This window comes from Ursus maritimus, unplaced genomic scaffold (genome assembly GCF_017311325.1).
Source record: "Ursus maritimus isolate PB19 unplaced genomic scaffold, ASM1731132v1 scaffold_7, whole genome shotgun sequence".
NCBI lineage: Eukaryota > Metazoa > Chordata > Mammalia > Carnivora > Ursidae > Ursus > Ursus maritimus.
The window spans coordinates 54,417,177-54,436,615 of record NW_024426885.1 but is presented as its reverse complement, the minus strand read 5'-3'; the positions used below and the strand labels follow the sequence as shown (position 1 = coordinate 54,436,615).

Below are 19,439 nucleotides of genomic sequence, written 5' to 3'. Positions count from 1 at the left end.
CGCACCCCCCGGGCCGGAGCGTGCGCGCGCCCGATGCCGGGGCCGCGCACGCCGGGGCTGGGGAGCCATTTCCGGGCGGGGAGGGGCGGGTCCGCCGGAGGTCGGACCTCCAATCTCGGCCGCGGCGGCTGCAGGGGGAGCCCGCGCTCCGCCGCCCGCCAGTCGGTCGCGTGGTGACGAGAAGCCGGGCCGGCGAGAGAGAGGCTGAGGGAAGGAGCGGGGAAGGGGACTCGGGGCAGGGGAGTGTAGGGGGCCGCTGAGGCTCCGGAAAAGGGAGCGTCGGGCTGGGGCGGAGGGCTCCAGGGTGGGCAGGGCAGGGGAGTGAGGGGAGGAAGGAGGGCCCAGCGGACCGAGGGGCGCGGGCAGAGGGTGGGCGCGCCGATCCCCGATCCCCGAGGTCTGAGGGAGCGGAGGGGCCAGCGAGTGGGTGCGGGAGGGCGCCAGGGCCGAGACGGAGCGGGCTCTGAAACCCCACTCCCGCGGAGGTGGGAGCGGACTGGGGCAGCCTGGATCTGCTGATCTTTCCGAGGAGAGGAAGGGCTCCGGGGTGGGAGCGATGGAGTCGGGAGAGAGGCCAGCGGGGATCTGGAGGCTGGACGCTGGGCTGGGCTGCCCGTGGCGTCCGATCGTCCGCCCTGCTGCGTTGGTGGGCTGCGCTCCGGGGCTCCGGGGCTCCGGGGTTCCGGGCCCGTTCGGCGGCGGGCTGGGCGTTTCCCCCGGTGTCTACCTGGGGGGCTTGCTTGGTGGGAGGCTGGGTCTTGATTCGTTTGGTCAGCTGTGGGAGGGAAGCACAGAGCCAGCAGGATTCTGATTCGCTGATTTGGGTGCTGGGGGTGGAGTGTCATATCTGGGAGTGAAATCGGAGCTCTCAAAGGAGGGAGAGAACCATTTCTTGACTGCTCTAGCGACTCTAGGCGGGCCGAGGCCACAGTTTAAAGCTTTAGAAGTAAACAAACCTGGTTCCCTTTTGCAGAGGGGAGGCACCAAGAGGACGGCTGGGGGAGGAAGATGCCGAGTACGGACCTTCTGATGTTGGTGAGTTTTTCCCAAACATCCTCCTTGTTAGAAGGCGCTTGTCCCTTAAGTTTTATTTTTAGTCTAAAGGATCTGAGTGTATAGATATCACTTCTGATGCTTGCTTTTGGTAGCTGAGCGTTTCTGCTACCTTTTTATTTTGGGTTACTGGTTGGGGTGGATAAACGGCTAAATTAAATATACGAATATATTTGCATTTAATGAATATGAAGAATCTTGTAATTGATTTTAGTCTCTCCCTTACCATACTACCAGAACAGTTTTAAAACTAATGTATTTTGCCTGGGTCTGCCATGTATTCGTTTATAAGTGTGGGTCTCCCAGACTAGAGTTACAATTCCTCAGAAAACAGATAATCATGTCTAGTTTGTTTAAAGATGAATAAACAGCTGTCGTGTGCTCTGTGTCTAGGAAGTGCTTAACAAATGCTTGTCCAGTTAAACGGATTTGAATTCAAGTTCTTTTGTGGGGCTGAGGAATATGCCTGCTTTGGTAAAGTCTGTTTTTTCCTCTCGAGATCTTTCCCTGGTTGTCTGTCCGTCCCCCCCCCCCCCCCCCCCCAGCAGAGAGAATAGCATTGCCAAATGAGTGTTTACCAAAATGAGGTTTTATTCTTGGGGCATTTATGACTCCATAGAGGCTCTTTATTGTGAGTATTGCTGGGAGCCCATGGCCTTCCAATAGCTATCTCAAAAAAGAGCATTTTGTTTTTAATAAGGTACTTCTCTGAGTCTGATGTCTGTGCGAAAACGTTGATTTCAGAACAATTCATTTCCCTCTCTTTATCTCACTATCCCAGAGAGCTGGTATCTGTCATTGGGAAATTGGCAAAAACAAACAAACAAACAAAAACTAGTAGTGAGGTCTTTTTTCTTTCTTTCTTTTTTTTTAAATATACCCAGGGCTGACTTTCTGTAGTGGCAAAACCTATGAGGTCTGTGGGAGGGATAAAGAAGGAAACTAAGTGATGATTAGTTCTGGTTTGAGGCAGAGAGCAAGGATGGTTTTAGAGACCTAGGTAAATACTTGGCTTATTCACAGATCCTGATAAAGAGTTCACCTAAAGTAGTTTCTTGCCTCAAATGTCATGGATTGTCAGTAGATAATAAATAGCCTTTGTGATTTTAGATTCTTATCACAGAAGCCATGTGTTACAAAAATTAGGAGCCATACATAAGCGAAAGGAAGTAACCCCCAATAATTACACTGCTCAGAAATAACCGCCATAGAGGATTAATGCAGAATGATTTGTAATGATTGGCAATTTGTTTTTCCTTTTACAGACAGATCAGCATGTTTATGTAAATTAAGATTTCCGTGTGTAAGTAGGCTACACCTTCATGCCCAGAGATGAGCTTGTGACTTCTTGGGCCCATGGGCTCTCTTGAACCGTGTGACCAGTCAGTGCTTTTTTATTCAGGATATTAACGTTTTGTTTTGAAGTATTTCTCTGGCCTCCACCATTAGTTTTCATTTCTTCATTTGATCATCTCGAGTATTGAAGGTGTCGATTTGCTTGTTGGAATAAGGAATTAATTCACACGGATAATGACTGGCTCTCTAGAATCCTCACTGTCTGAGGCTACTGTACGTGTTCCTCGAGGTGCTTTCTCTGGAAAAGTTGTCATTCCTTCTTTGCCCCCCGTGCTGTGCTCTTTGAGGCCTAATGGTAAAGAACCAGTGGCCAGGGCCGAGTTCTCAGCAGGGGCAATAAACTGTCATTGTCTGCATTCTTTAGCTACTTTGTATGAAGCAGAAGATGTGTTCTGGGCCCTCTAACAGGGAGGAAAGGACCCCAGTTAATAAAAAATAGCCTCCGTGCAGGGCAGTGTGTGGTAGAGCCTCAGAAGGAGAAGCAGTCTTGGAGGCCGCGTGATGCAACTTCTTACTTATATTGTATGGGAGTCCTCGTTAGAGCATCTCTGGTGACTGGATAGCCCGTCCTCCGTCCTTTCTGCTGGGGGAATAAGATGGGCATAAGCTAGGACACAATGCAAGGTGGATCCAGGAATAACAGAAGTCTGATCGCTCACATTTATTGAACAGGTGTTACATGTTCGGTGCAGAAATAGATGCTCTGGCTATTCGTTTACTTTTCACAAAAACCCTTTGAAAAATATGCTGGCACTCTCCTTAGGTAGGTGAAAAACCAGGCTTGGGGAGGGTATTGCAGTGATGGGGTGGCGGAGCCGCGTTTTAACTACAGTGAGTCTGACTTCAGATCCCTCCTTCTGTTCTGCGTTGTGATGCTGCTTCTGGGCCACATTGCCCATAAGGGACAGAGGTTGCTGAGCTTTGTGACTGATGGGAGAGGGTTTGTGTCGGACGGGGGGGGGGGATAGCTCTGCCCTCTGAGGGGGCCCTTTGGAAGCGTGTGTGGGGGTGCTTTTGTTTTCTAGTATGGTCCTGTCCGAAAATGTATGTTTTATGATACAGATGTTCTGATTTTTTTTCTCCTACCTTGCAGTTAGGGCTTATACTGAAATTGTAAAAGTTATGTTCATAGAGGTAGTCTTTGAATTCCATTTCAGAATAATAAAGGGGCATACAAAATATTTGTTCTAAAAAGAGGGCATTGGGTTTGATGGGGTTGGAAACTACTTGTGTGGACAGCATACCGTGGCACTAAAGCTTGAAGATGAACCGGAGTCCGTACATGATAAGCCTGTACTCCACACCACAGAGCTGGGGCTGTCACTCTTCAGTGCCTTCCTGCCTTTCGCTCGGCCCTCGCTTGATAAGGGTGGTTTGCCTGACTTTTTCCGTTTGCTCTCTTATGTCATGAACTGTAGTACTTTCCACCTGTGTCTCACACTAAAAGGGGTGAGAGTATTCATCTGAGACCTGTGATGATTTCAGAAGAAAAGTCTGGAAATTTTTTTAGCAATTTCTCTCCACTTTGGCAACCATTCTTTTCACCCGTCGCATGTTCTCCTCGCTAGTGCTAGGGAATGGTGTCACTTTGCAAGCTGTCAAATACTTAGAGCTTTTAAAAAAAGAATACTTTATAAAGCGAAGTCTACTCCTTTGGGTGGCTTTTCTCTTTTCCCATCTGGTGAATCATACATGCCATGGTAGTGCTGGGTGGAGTTTCAGTGATAGTTTATCTGGGGCTAAGGTTCTCCGCTGTGATTTTGCTCCCCAGGAACATTTGGTAATATCTGGAGACATTTTCGGTTGCCATACTTGAGTGCTAGAGGTCAGGAATGCAACCAAAGGCCCTACTATGCACACAGCCCTCCACCACTGAGAATTATGTGGCCTAAAGTGTTAGTAGTGCTAGGCTTGAGAAACCCTGGTCTGGGGTTCCTTAACATAGGTAATAGCATCTGCGTAGCCCTTGCATTCGTATGGGTGGGAGAATGAGTCTTTCTTAGAGTGGAGTGGGTCTGTTATAGTGCTGCTTGGGGTTATTTTGTCCATGGACCAGGTCCTGCTGCTTTGGAATATATTTGTTGGACTGTCTACAGCATAATCTTCTGTAACACAGTAAAATCTTAAGAAATGCTTTCCTCTGCAACATTTCTGCAGCTCTCTTGATTTGGAAACAGTAAGCCTGTCTCAGTTTTTTGGGTTCAGAATGGAATCTTTCCAGATCTTAGAGCTTTATCTTTGAGCCTTGAATCTTTTTCAGGCATGCTTTCTTTCTGGATGTCAGGTAGGATTTGAGCAATAAGCCAAAAGATCGACACTAAGAGCTCATTTCTAGTATTTGAATCTGGTGTCTTATTTGTAGGATTGTCTAGAAGAAAGGGAACATTCATTGGGACCGGTAGATCCTTTAAAGGTTTGTTGACCGTTTGCGTGGCCCTTGTAAGATGAGCACTGTATTTGGCATTGTTCCAGTCTTACTAGTAAAGGAAAACTGTAATAACAAGTTTGATAATTTCTCCAGCCATTGGTCTAAAGGAAGGAGGGGTTATAAATAGATAAACTTCAAACCCCAGTATTTGGCTTGGCTTTGCAGTGTACGTGTCAGGAATTTTTAGTAACATTTGCTTTCTTAATTAGGCTTTGCCCAAACATACAGTTTGTGCACATTGGTGGCAGAACTGGGAATCATTTGGGGATTAAGAATTTTCCATAGGGACTTGATTTAGAGTGAATCAGTCTGTATGCGGAAATATATAGAACACAGTTACTGAGAGAAAAACCATGTTGGGGAGGTAAGGGGAAATAGGAGGCATCTAGGAAGATGGAATGGTGCAGGCTGAAGAGCGGGTTGGATATATCAGTTATCTCTGGGTACCCTCCAGGAGTGTGATTGAGGAGATGAAAGGACTGTTTACAGAGCTGGGCAGAGTTAAGAAGACCTGTGGGGGTTGCTGAAACACCTCAGGGCTCACAGCCATCATCATTCTTAGGCCTGAACGGGCAAAGAGAGTTGCTTCTGGAACCTTGAAAGTTGAGCTGGAGGAGAGGGTAACCTGTAGGAAAGCTGTCACTGCCAACCGGTATCCTAGCAGGAAGGGAATCAAGGGAAATAAACACCTCAGACCCTTTATCCCCCCACCCGCTGATCTCATGCTGGAGCTTTTCATTGGCCAAACCCAACTGGAAATGAGACGATAAATAAGGGAGCCTGGGTGATTTAATTCATAGAGGCCCAGAGAGGTAGAGAGGTTTGGTAGAGGGTCTGGAGGAGCCAAGGGAGGATAGCCAGCATGCTAAAACTGAGGTCAAGTTAGTTCTGAAAGGCACAAGCGAGAAGATAGCTTGTTAGCAGAGTCCTGAAGAACGGATAGAACATGGAATGTTGTAGAAAAGGAATGTTCTCGCTGATAACAGAAGGAAAGATTCAGAGGCAAAGTGTTGCCACAGCTTTGGCAAGGCCAGAGCTGCTTTTTTCCAGGAGTAGCCTTAGAATCTTAATTGCCTGAAAGGCATTGAGAAATCCTGCAGTCCAACTTTCCTTGCTGTGTGGAAATCCTTTCCACGGTGCCCTGCCAGGGGTGGGTGCAGAATGCTTTCTCAGGGAGTTCTTTCCATTGTTGGACAGCTGTAATTGTAGAAAGTGTTCCATGTGTCCGGATCACTGACATATCCGGTAGGGTTAGGTTTGGCTGTATATAAAAGAGAAACTAAAGTAACAGAGATTTTTTAAAAGGTAGAAATGAACTTCTCTAAAGTAAGAGAAAGCCAGAGTAGACCCTTGTTGGCTGATGTGGCCATTCCTAGGTCTTTGAGGGAGGTTCCACCATACGTGGTAGGTCCGTTCCTGGTCCAGGTTAGCTGCCCTGAGCGTAAGCTGTTACGTTCATGTTTTCTTTGGTAGGAAGAGCGAAGGCAAGGAAAAGGGCTTACCTTCCTTTTTAATTACAAATGTTTTCATGTGAAATATTATGTTATTATATAGAGAGCTAGATAAAGCACATACCTACGTTTTACAGAATAACAATAAAACAGTCCTACGTCTATCCCCAGGTTAAGGACTAGGATACTTACCCCCAATCCCATGTGCCTCACCCTGATTATAGCTTCTTTCCTCCCCTCTAGGGATGACTATCCTGATTTTTGGCATAATTCTTCTCTTGCTGTGTTTAAAGAAAACAAGTGTTACCACCTATGTATATGTCCCTAGGTGTAGTTCTGTTCATTTTTTAACTTGCTGTGAATTGATTTATATGTATTTTTGGATGATTTCCCAATGTTGCTCAGTATTTGTGACATTCATCCACGTTGTCACATGTAGTTTATGAGTTTTAGTTCATTCATTTTCATCATTGCCTGATATTTTACTGTATGACTACCACAGTTCGTCTAATCCATGCTGATGGACACTTGGGTGGTTTCCAGTTTGAGGCTTTTTTGAACATTACCCTAGTGAACTTTCTTGTATATGACAAGTGATCTAAAGTGTAAGTTTTCCTGGGATTTATTCTCGGGAGCAGAATCGCCGCATTGTAATTTCACTTGATAATGCCGACCTTTGCAGAAGAAGTTGATACAGTTTATACTCCTAGCAACAGTGTATGAGAGTTCTTGTTCCTACACAGTTTGACCAACTTGGGACTTACAAGGGTGTTTACTTTTTGCTGTTCCAGGAGGGTGAAATCTAATTGATTCCCATATGCATTTCCCTGATTACTCCTGAGGTTAAGTGTCCTTTTCATTGTATATTGACTGTTTGGATTTCCTGTTTTGTGGGTGCCTCTTCCAGTCTTCGCTTTCTCAATTATTTATCTATTTCTCCTTGTAGTTCTGTTAGATTTTGTTGTATGTATTTTGAGATTTTGTTACTAGGTGCATACAGATTTACAATTGTTACATCTTACCTAGTAAGTTGCACTTTTAACCTAATACTACATTTTGACTTGATATAGCTATGTGAGCTTTTTGTCATGAAATGGGCAAACTGCAAAAGTTCGATGCATGAATGAATGACTTACCTGTCGTATAGGCAGAAACTGCAGAACTGTCTTCCTCCTGGTTCGTGTTTCTGGCACACTGTTGTTTATGTGGCCGATTATTCCAGGCAGTGGATAAATCACTATTGAATTAAAAAAAAAAAAAAAGTAGTTTTCTTTTTTGAGTTAGAACTTGCATACAGTAAAGGGCATGAATCTTAATTATACAGGTCAGTAATATTTGCAGGTGGATACACTGCACTCACTGCCCAAATACAAAGACTGTCCAGTCTCCCAGCAGGTTCCTCCTTCCCTCCCATTTGGACCCACCAGAGGTTGTCCTTCTCACTGTTGATTCGTTTCGCTGATTTTTGAAACTCATATAAATGGAAACATACAGTATGTTTTATTTCAAGTGTCCTTTTTGGTGAATCTGTGAGATTCAGCCGTGCTCTTATGTAATAATAGTTGTAAAAATCATGGCTGGGTGGTTTTACATGTATAAAATGCCGCCATTTATTCATTCTATAGTTGATGAACATTTGCGTTTCTAGTTGTTGGCTGTTTTGAATGACACTGCTACGTTCTTGAGCGTGTCTTTGGGTAAACAGCATTGCCAGGTCATGAGGCCTGCTGCCAGACGGGTTTCCCAAGTGGTTGTACCGATTTATACTCCCACAGGGTTTTCTTAATGTGTAACTTGTGCTTTTAGCTTTTGGGCAGCAAATCTTAAATTTCTGTTACCTGCACACTGGACATGGGAGACAACATTGAGAACTCCATCCTGAAGTAGGGTAGGCACTTCTAAAGTGTGAAATGTCCTTCCTTTTCTGTCATTTCCCCGGAGAGTAAAAGCCTCCTGTGTTCTTATTTATCTCGTCTGTAACTATTAATAAACATTTGATGGGAAGAGAGCAACCTTGGTTCTCTGTTAAGGGCAGAGTTTTAGATTTGTAAAACAGCATTTGTAACAGTTAATTCCAAGGTAAAATCATAGTTCTCTGGAACTCTTGGCAATCTAAGCAGCTGTTGTGGTATATTTACGCTTTGTGCTCTGTACTGGGCAGGTTTTCTCTGGAGGCTTTTCTGAAAGCATTTAAATGTATTCCTTTGAAATGCATTTTGGCAGATAGGATTGATGTATTCCCTTTTCAAACCGTCTTGAGTTCCAGTCTTACTGGTGCTGAGACAATTGAGGCAAATAGAAAATTCTGTTTTCAGACTCCAGTAGGAGGGACTCGAGGCCAAACACAAGAATGCCACGGGGGACCTGCTCCTTGTCTAGCTGCATTGCAGCCAGGGCGGACAAAGGCCTAGGAGTATGCTACCCAGCCCTTTCTGATAAACTTGTGATTTCAAATGCTTTCCCAAGAGTCATAACAATACAGTCAACAGCAGTCTGTCCAGATGCCTGAAATCAGGCTTATGATCTGTAAACATGAGTAGGTAACCAATATAACCCTGTTTTGTAGGTAAGAGGGCATTCTGATTGAATTAGATAGTAGAAGGCTGGGAGTTGACTTAACATCTGTCTTGTTAAATGGAGGAGCAGCCCACTCTTAGCATGTATTTCATTATTGGCGTCTGTAAGAAAATCCAACATACGCATGGGAAGCAAACCACTTAAAGCCTCTCCCTGCTCTGCCTGCTGGACTTCGCTAGGGGCATGGCAAAGCTTACTCTTCCCTGCTGCTTACTGAAAAGGAAAGGAGAACGTTTACCATCAGAGATTCAGGCTCATCAAATATTCAGTAAGTGTTGATTATCTGCAGACAATCTCTTGCTACCTTCCTGCATTGAATATTCACAACGACCCTGTGAGTAGCTAGATGGGGGTATCTTTTTTGTCTGGTGAACTTTTTGTGAATTATAACAATGGCATCTGTTTTAGCAGATGGGCAGAATCCACCTGCATGGAGGCTCAGTCACGTGCCAGAGGTCACACAGAGCTAAGATTCGAGTAGAAGCCTCCCATTACCAGTCCAGACTTTCGAGGGCACCACAGCTGTGGGTAGGACACTAGTAATAGGATGCTTGATGAGTCCCCAGGAGTGGTGACGAGTGTCGGTTCAGAACAGCACCCAGAGATGGCTGTCCTTTTCCTATGTCCTCGGTAGTGGCTGGAGTACGTGTTATGAGCGGCCAAGGGAGAAAGTGTTTTTTAAAAATTTCATCATTTTAGCAGTTAATAATTCCATTTGTAGATTCTTAAAAATATATACGTTTAGGCAATAATGACCTGCTTTGTCTAGTTTTGTACATCATCGCTCTACAAATTTCCAAGTTATTTTTAGATACTTCGGATGGCTTTCATTTGGAGTCCAAGGCTTTACTCTCTGTTTCTGGAACTGCAGAGTTTCTGCTGTTTTTGGCCCATATGGGAACTTTTTTCAGAAAGGCCTTTGGGTTTTGGGGGGTTTTTTTCGTTTTGTTTTTTAAAGAAAGCCTGTGAATCTTAGGAGGTTGGTTTTAGTTGAGAGGACACTTGGTGAACATAGATGCAACTGCTGGGTCACAATGCCTTTTCTTTCCTTTCTTTCTTTCTTAACGCATCCGGTTCATTGGTTTTTACTACGTTCACAGAGTTGTGCAACCGGCACCACAATTTCAGAACATTTTCAGAAGAGACCCCATGTCTCAACGGTCATTTCCTTCTGTCCTCCCAGCCCCCTAGCCCTAGGCGACCCCCAAACTACTTTTCATCTGTAGATTTCCTTATTCAGAACCCTTCATATAAATGGAATCCTTTAGTGCCTGGTCTTCTGTGATTAGCGTTTTTCACTTAGCGTGATGTCTTGAAGGTTCATCCATATTGTAGCTTGGATCAGAATTTCATTCCTTTTTATTATAGTCATAAGGCTTTTCCTGGAGAATTTTAAGTAATGGATGATGGTTCTCACCTTGTGAGACATCGGGGGCTTGTGCTTACTCTACGTGTAATAGCCTACTTTGTCATATTAAAGCTGCTTCTGTGATTCATGTTAAAGAGGGGTTTATTCATTTCATTATCAGCATCTGTAAGAAAATACAGCGTAGGCATGGGAAGCAAACCACTTAAAGCCTCTCCCAGCTCTGCCTGTGGGGCTTCGCTTGGGACTGGGGAATATGGGCCCCAATGACGCGCCTCCAGGATGTCCTGAACCCTTGGTAATTATTCGCAGGTTTCATGTTCCCAGACATTTTTTTGGTGGGGGCGTTTGGGGACCTACAGATTTTAGCCTTTGTTAAAAGTTAATTTTTAAAAAAGGTAAAATCATGACGCTGATACAAATATAAAATGAACAGACATTAAAAATTTTATTTTGCTTACAATGAGGAAACCAGGCACATTTTCCAAAGGGTGTTTATATCAGTTGACGGCCCGTCAGAGACCCAGGGATAGGTCTTTGGTTTGTGCTTTTGTATAAGATTCCATGTTAGAAGTCTCCAGAGAAGTAGCCTTTGCAATTTAGGTTACATTTCCCCAGGACATACTCAGTGTTTCTTATCTCTAATAGTAGCATGACGGTTGAAATAGAGATTTCTATAAATATAATTTGGAAAGTGGAGGTGTCTGAACTCAGTGACAAAGGTAGAAATCCTAATAGTAAATAAGGACAGGAAGGGAGAAGCCCATATGACTTCTTCCCCAGCAGCAGTATGCACAGGGAAGTCAAGACTTCCCGTTTATGTGTGAAGACTACGGGATTATTTCTGCTGGGCCTTGCTTGTTGTCTAAGGAGTTCCCACTAATGTCCAGGGGATAGTGACCTCCTTTGGTACTTTGGAAGGTGGCTCCTGTGATGTGCACAGTCATTTAGCTACTTACCGTAAGAGACTTCAGCCGTCAGGTTTGGATAGACCTTTCCCCCCTGCATCTTCCCTCCTTGCCTTTGGGTGTGGATGTATTTAGCAAGGAGATCCATCGTTGCTCTTACCTCAGCATCCCTCAGCCTAGTCCTCTGCTTACTGAGCTCGGTTTCCTGCATGTCAGCATGACCGCATTCTCTCCTGGTTGAAGCTCGCATGGTGCCTTTCTTGATGCATCACAGAGGAGAACGGCTCCGAGTCTTCAGTGACGGACTCTGCATCAGTCTTCACTCGGTGTCTTGCCCTGCCCACAAGTAAATAAATACAGAATTTACGCACCCATTTGGCAGTGTTTAGGGCTGTCAGCGTTTATGAGCTCAGAAGCTTTGCTTTTCCATGAGTACCCTTCTGACACTGCACGTCCGTCCCTTTTCTGAGGCCAAGATTGTGTCTAGCGATGGTCAGGTGCTTACCCTGAATCCTCGGGCGCTAAGCGTGGAGCAGTTAGACTTGGTAAGTGTTTGTGGAGTCGTCCTGAGCTGTGCCTTTGGCTCTTGAGGCGTGGCTGGAAGGGAAAACATGGACCGTTAAGCTCGTTGAGATGAACTTGATGCACAAAGTGGAATTTTGGAGGAAGTATATGGTTTGCCCTTTACCACCTAAGAAACGATGATTCAGTCCCTTCAAACATTTGTGTAATGCAGTCAAACGACTGTTTGGTTTTGTTGCTCAGTTCTTTTTTTTAAAAAAATTTTTTTTTAAGATTTTATTTATTTATTTGACAGAGATAGAGACAGCCAGCGAGAGAGGGAACACAAGCAGGGGGAGTGGGAGAGGAAGAAGCAGGCTCATAGCAGAGGAGCCTGATGTGGGGCTCGATCCCATAACGCTGGGATCACGCCCTGAGCCGAAGGCAGACGCTTAACCGCTGTGCCACCCAGGCGCCCCTGCTCAATTCTTATTTCTTTAATGACCCAAGGGAGTTTTTCTTTCGGGCTTGTGATCTGGTTTTGCTGATAAACTTTAATGCCTTTAAGGCTCTAAAAACAATAGTGTTTTCTTACCTGTTTACTTTGCACTTTGAAGTTCTGTGGAATGTGATATGAAAGGGAACCAGATTTAATTTGCTTTGTTTTCTGTGTTTTTAGGGCAGACGTGGAGCAAGAATACCACATTAACTCTTTGACGTCTTCTGTATTTTAACTCCACTCCTTAACCCGAGTCCCAGGCCTTACGTAGCATCTGATCTTAAGACATTAAGGCAGTGGGTGAACTTGGTCTTCTTTTCCTCATCAGCCCATTCTCGCTTTAAAGCTCAGATTTCTGGCTCTTCTGGGAAAACTATTGAGTGGTGAAGTGTGTAGTTGTATTAGGTGTAAAGAAAATGGAAGGAGGAGGAAAACAAATCGCTTCTTTGCGGCACTGCAGGGTGGGAGATTTTGATTTTCATTTGTATTTGGCTTAAGAATAAATATTAGCTAGGAGCAGTGAGTTGGGCTTGTGGAGTGACGAGGCTGGGCCCTCACTAACACTTCCAGGAATACTTGGCGATGTTTTACGCTCATCTAAAAATGGGTAGCCACTAAGTTTGGTGATTGCACCTTAGTAATATGTTAAGTCGTTATTGGGTGATTCTTCTACAAGAGAAGGGGATGGGGAAGCTGTGTGACCTTCAGGCCTCAGTGTGTTCATCTGTGAGGGATGTAGAGTGGTCCTGTACTGGGCTTTAACCTTCCTGTTGGCTCTGGCGGCCGATGACATGATGTGTCTTGGGAGTTCATCTGAACGGTGCTGGTGTGTGCAGTCTGGTTACAAATACCAGCCGTTGTCCTCTGCGGGTTTGAGCCACTGCCACCAGGAGACATGTGGGAGAGGCGAGGCAGAGTCTTCATCGTACAGAGCAGTCCTGAGTGTATGGAGTATTATAATTATCTTCCTTCGGTTGAATCAATAAATGCTGCGTTCCTGCCGTGTTGAGGTGTTGTAGGGGATGGAAAAATTATGCCTTTGCTGTTGTTTGTATGTACTCTTATCAGCACTCGGTACCAGAAGAGAGGTCAGCTATGAAAACAGTTGCTTGGTTATTCTCCCCCACCAGGGTTGAGGGCTCTGCCTCTGGGACGCGTTAACTCACAGTGCAACTGGATAATGCTGTCTGGCCCTGATTGACTCTTGAGAAATAACCTGAATTGAGGCATACTGGATATTTGGCGTATTAGAAATGCAAAGAAGTCATTGTGCTGTGATAGGGAGTTGAACCTTTTGTAGAAAAGTAGCTTTCCCAGAATCCCAATTTCACAATGACGCCTCAGTAATAGTGTTAGGAATCACTGTTCTGAGTTTTTCCTCCCGTGAGTGACAGACTTACACTTGAACCCAGGTCGGGCAGTTGTTGGGGCTGGCAGCCCTAATTTGGAAGAGCAAGCATTTTGAGGGTCCCAGGTTGTGACAGGAGCCAAAGAAAATGAGGGAAACTAGTTCGTGGGCACTTTAGTTTTGACCAGAAAACCTTAGTAGACTTTGTGCTGGGTAATAATCAACTGAGCAAAATTGCTACATTTCTTTGGCAAGGAATCCATGTCTCTGTTCAGAAGTTATTAGTGGAGTCAATCACTTTGACAGTGGGAATGTTTTTCTTTGATCTTTAGCCTGATTTTCTTTGATGTGGGAGGATCAGGAAGGGGACGTACATTGGAATAACTTGTTGGCTCCTCTGCTTGTCCTCACAGCGTTTGGTTTTCTTGAGTTCTCTTCTTTTAGGTCATCACTCCTCCGGTTAATGTCAGGTGTGTATAACGCTGTGGAGCCCTGAGGGGTGGTTCAGGACGTCTTGGAGTTCAACTCTGAGTGTGTGAAGTCCTGTGTTCCAGTCCTGATGTTGCTCCTTTTTACTTTGCTGTAGAGCAAACTTAACCTTTCTTGATTTTACTTTTTACTGCCTATGAAGTGAAATCGTTCATTCTTTTTTTTTTTAAGATTTTATTTATTTATTTATTTATTTATTTATTTATTTATTTATTTATTTATTAGAGAGAGAGAGAGAGAGAGTGCACCAGCAGGGGGAGGGGCAGAGGGAGAAGGAGAAGCAGACTCCCCAGTGAGCAGACATGGGGCTCCATCCCAGGATCCCGGGTCAGGACCCGAGCCGGAGGCAGACACTTAACTGACTGATCCGCCCAGGCACCCCGTGAAACCATTCATTCTTAACCTGAGAACCTCGTAAGGTTATAAAGTACACATAATAGAACATGAAAGCCGGCTAAAATTTTAAGTTATATAAACATCACCGTGTATTCTCTACAAATGAGTTAATTCTTTTAAGTGCTTCGCCCTTTCCTGTGCGTGTTTATCATGGCCCTTCTGGCCTTCTCCTCCTTCATTCTATTCCCTCTGTGATCAGGTGGTCACCTAATCTTTGAGTTTTGAAGGGAAGAGAAAGTTTTAAGTGAATCAAACTGGTGATCTCTGATCCCTATAAAATAACCGTGTGTATAGTAGGTGCTCAGAAAATAATTGTCTTGTGGCAGAAAACGTAAAGAGCAGTAGCGTGTGTAGCGGGGGCAGCGTTGGCCCGAGATCTGCGCGTAGGGTGTGGGAGGCAGCGCTGGGGCCGCAGGAGCTGAGACACCCTACCTCTTGAATAAAGCACAGATGGTTCGCCCTGCAAGATGATGGAGAGAGGATTGTTGTCATTTGTATTAGCTCTGAGGAAGGAAGCGCCATCCAGTGTGGCTCTGGAAATGTCTGCCAGATGGTTTTTCTCTTTTAGTCCTATGCATTCTTAGAGTGTTTTGTCTACTATACATTGGTCATTAAGAAAATCTCTGGGGAAGAAATATCACTGCCTAACTGGCAGTTGGTCAAGTGCAGTCCTAGTTCTCAAAGAGGTTTTTTTTGGGGGGAAGGGTGTGGGTAGTGCCACCGAGGGAAGTTTGCCTGTGGAATCTTTTCTCCTGGAGAGATTTGGGGACTGAAAGAGTTAGCAGTCATTGGGAGCAGCTGGGGGCTGGTACCAGTAGGGAAGGAGCCTGTCATGGAAGGAACCTGCATCTCTCTGACCGTTACCATGACATCATAATCCTGGCCTCACAAAAATGTTAAGAGAATACATCTTACGTGTAAAAAGCACTGAGATTGTGAGGAGTGCAGAATACCTCCATGTTAACACCCGTGGCTGCGTTGCACAACTGCATTCTACATTCAGAGAAGCCAGGGGTAGAATCACAGTAAGGCCCTGCTTTTAAACCTGAAGGTTGTGATCCATTCAGAGGGATGCAGAATCAGGTGAGTGGTTCGAACACTCAAAAAAACAAAGAGGAAATAGAGAAAAAAATGTACATGCATCACAAGTAATAAGGTGTTAGGTTTTATTTTGGAAACCTTTGTTTTGGTTTCCTATCTTTCTGTTGCTGTGTGTGTACTAGGTGGTTGTGAAATACGCTTCCGCGGGTCCGGGTTGGAAAAGTGTGGAACCGGCGGTGCCTGGGGGGCTCAGTCAGCTAAGCATCTGCCTTCAGCTCAGGTCATGATCCAGGGGTCCTGGGATGGAGCCCCTCATCTGGCTGGCTCCCTGCTCAGCTTAGCTCTTCCTCTCCCTCTGCCACATCCCCTGCTCGTGCTCTCTCGCTCTCTTTCTCAAATAAATAAATAAAATCTTAAAAAAAAAAAAAAAAAAGGAAAAGTATGAAACCCCGTGGTCTAAAAAGTAACACGCAGGGGTGGCTGGGTGGCTCAGTTAGTTAAGTGTCTGACTCTTGATTTTGGCTCAAGTCATGATCGCAGGGTTGTGAGATCGAGGCCTGCACTGGGCTCCAAGCTGGCATGGAGCCTGCTTGGGATTCTCTCTCTCCCTCTCCCTCTGCCCCTTCCCATCTCCTCCTGCCTTTCTAAAAAAAAAAAAAAATTAAAAAATAAAAATAAAAAAAATAAAAAGTAGCATGTCCCAAATTTACAGAATTTGTAGACTTCCGCTATTGTGTTACTTTTATGAAAGTGTCTAGCTCCCTTGAAGTGATTTGGGAGTTGAAAGAGTGCAGTATGATTGGGACTAGGAGGGCTACCAGATTCCCATAAATCCTAACCGCTGCCTTTTGTCTAGTAGTGATTTGGATTATTGAGTACTGTTTTGACGTCTTGTAGGCATCGGCTGAAACTTAGTCATTAGATGGGAAATGGAAACGAATAAGAAGAGAAAGGCCAATTAGTTTACTCATTCTTATTTGACAGTAGCTCCTTAAATTAGTTAAGAGTTTGAGTCTTCATATTCCGAGGCTTATCTTTTCTATCTTAATATTGTACTTTGAAAAGATTTATGGTATGCTTTGTCATCATTTTATATATATAGTCAGTGGGCAAAGTGTTTTGTTTTGGTTTTCCTCCAGAGGGATACTTTCCCGATCTGATAACAAACTGTGGAGAAAGGAAAGCTTTACTTGTGGAAATTTTACCAAAACTGCTCTGTTAAGGGTTGGAGATACCTGCCCACACATACCCACACCCCCCCGCGGATACACGTCTACACAGACACAGTTTACTTATTGTGTGACTGTTATCCTGCGTCCCTTCTTCTAGATGAAGGGTGGACGCATAGATTGGTGAAATATTTGCGGGGAGGGGCGCGACAAGCTAGTGGCCTTCACAGATGACCGTTCATAGTTCTTGTGTTTCCAGAGACAGTGTGCGGATTAGGTTGAAATAAATAAAAGCCTAAGTGTTGTTAACTATTAATATATATGCTGGCGTATATAGACCAAAAAATGTATTTCTGTAAGCAGGAAGACATGGTGGGAAGTAGTAATTATAATAATATTATGTTCTTGTGCGGTTTCTGTCTCAGTGTGTTTGCATCTGTAGTCATGACCTACCGCTACGGTTTTAGTTCGTTCTGAACTGTACATGTATCCCGGGTAGATCCCACCAAGAACATAAATTGTGAGAAGGAAACTCTTGACATGGCACTGGATGGTAATACGTTAAGGGACCCTCTGCCCGTGGACCCTTAGAATGAAGGATGGAAAGAACCTCGAGCCCTGAGTCGGAGGCCTGGGCTCTGACACAGCCTCTGTGGCTGGGCTTAGCACGGCTGTCTCACCGCAGGGCCTCTGTTTGTGAACTGCGAACGTGGCCTTGATCTCTAGGGTTCCCTTCAGCATTGGGACCGTATGCTTCTCTAGGGCTGCAGTGTTGCGTCAGGCCCCGGCCTGGGGCTTGTGCCGTGTGCAAGGCCCCAAGGAGCTGCCTCCTCCTTTTTTCCAAGGAGATAGCATGCATTAGCCCACAGAGCCCTATAAGGCAGTGAGCTGTTAGTGCCGTGAGGTGCTTATTCACTGGGGACGGAGCCTAGGTTGTTTGTAGTAACAAGAAGGACCTTGGGCTGAGGCCACGACATGTAATTTCTGTGACCATCTAGTTGTCTACTCAAACAGCTTACTAGGACCTATCCAAGGCCAGCAGCATTCTGTCTTTGGAGAAGGAGAATATAGAAATAGATCTCTTCCTAAGGAGGTATATTTAAGGACTTGGAATTTAAAGACTCCCATTATCTTCTTAGAGTAGTTACCAAGAAAATATATTCTCGCCAAGTGTAATTTTATAAATGTTAGCAAGGAACGCCTTCATATCTTAATAGGCTTTGTAAAAATTAACACAGTTTGCATTTGCTGATTCTTTGCTCTCTCCCTGATACTAGTTATGTTACATTTTGTTCTGTGCTATGAGAAATTGATAATATATACAGGCATCTTTTGACGTAGGTAAGCTCTGTTTTCTGGGTGAATTAGGAACTAGTATCACCAGAGGAAAAGCTAATCTGCATGATTCTTCTGTCATCCCATTCATATACATTATTCATTTATTTATTATTATTATTATTTATTTATTTTAAGTAGGCTCCATGCCCAGTGTGGGGCTTGAACTCATGACCCTGAGATTGAGAGTCACATGCTCTGCTGACTGAGCCAACCACACACCCCATATATACCATTTAACCGTTTGGTTTGATCCTAGCCGTAACACTAGAAGATTCTTTATAATGATGGAAATCATGACACACCTCTGATGATGGGTAGACTCCTCTGGTCTTCCCCAGGTCCTGACTGGCACTGTCACTGCTGTGGGGGATCGAGGTTGTTGATAGCAACAGCGGGCTCTGGGGAATGGCCAAGAACTATGAGGGGGTTGCAGATAAGCGGTGTTTCCGTGGATAGCCCTCTAGGGAACCCAGCACTTGCCCGATATTAATGACCTTATACTGCAGCCTAATTGCTAAGGATAGAAATGTTTTCAGTGAACAGTTGTTGGGTACCTGTCGTCCTAAGCTTTCATGCTCCTACTGGAACACTGCAGGTAGATACCCCACAGGAACATAACTCAAACCAGTATCATTATCTTTATCTCAAAATCTCCTTTACCTTCTTCAGTTTCCCTTTCTCTTCTAGTCTGCTGGGATTAGTGGGGACACCACTCACCCGCTCTCCCAGACTTGAACTTGAACATTTGGAATTACCTATACTCTTCCCACTGCACACTTCCTGTATCTATGAAGTTAGCAAACCCTGTTTGTCCCACCTCCAGAAGGGGCTTTTAATCCGTGCGGCTTTTCAGCCCCAGTGTCATACTGCTTGAGGTCAAACCTAGTTCGTTTCTCCCCTGGACTGTTTCAGCAGTCCTCCGAACTGAGATTTGTGTTTCTGACCTCTGTCCTCCTTACCTTTATCTCCCATTAAGTTATTGTAAAAAAATAAATAAATAAAAAAGAAAAAAAATAAAGTACTCCCTTGATTAACAACCTTTTGTTTTCTGTTGTTGTTCTGCAATATGCTTTTTTTTTTTTTTACACTCAACATTATGTTCTGGAAATTTTTCTACGTAGTTCATTTATATCTATCTTTTTAAATGCTGCATAGTATGAATACATAAAGTGCGTGTGTTATAGATTATTTACCCATTCGTCCATGAATGGACATTTGTGATTTTATATTTCACTGTTACAAAGAAGACTGAAATGAATATCCTTGAACCTGTCTCTTTGTACACATTGAAGCATGTAGATACCAAAAAGTGGGATACCTGGGTCAAAATGAATGTACTTTTAAAACGTCAATAGGCACTGACAAATTGCTTTACAAAAAGTACCTATCGATTTATATTCCCACTAGCCATGTTTATTTTAAGACCATTTTTTTTAAGATTTTATTTATTTATTTGACAGAGAGAGACCGCGAGAGAGGGAACACAAGCAGGGGGAGTGGGAGAGGGAGAAGCAGGCTT

General features: G+C 44.4%; 1 protein-coding gene across 1 annotated transcript in view; it reads left to right on the top strand.

Moving 5' to 3' along the window:
* Window positions 1-78: 78 nt before the first annotated feature.
* Window positions 79-19,439, top strand: part of SGPL1 (sphingosine-1-phosphate lyase 1) — a 52,468-nt gene continuing 33,107 nt past the window's right edge. The window contains exons 1-2 of the mRNA XM_040623984.1: window positions 79-209; window positions 974-1,035. Of these exons, the coding sequence (XP_040479918.1) occupies window positions 1,009-1,035 (27 nt within the window). The 5' untranslated portion in view covers window positions 79-209; window positions 974-1,008. The remainder of the gene's footprint in view (window positions 210-973; window positions 1,036-19,439) is intronic.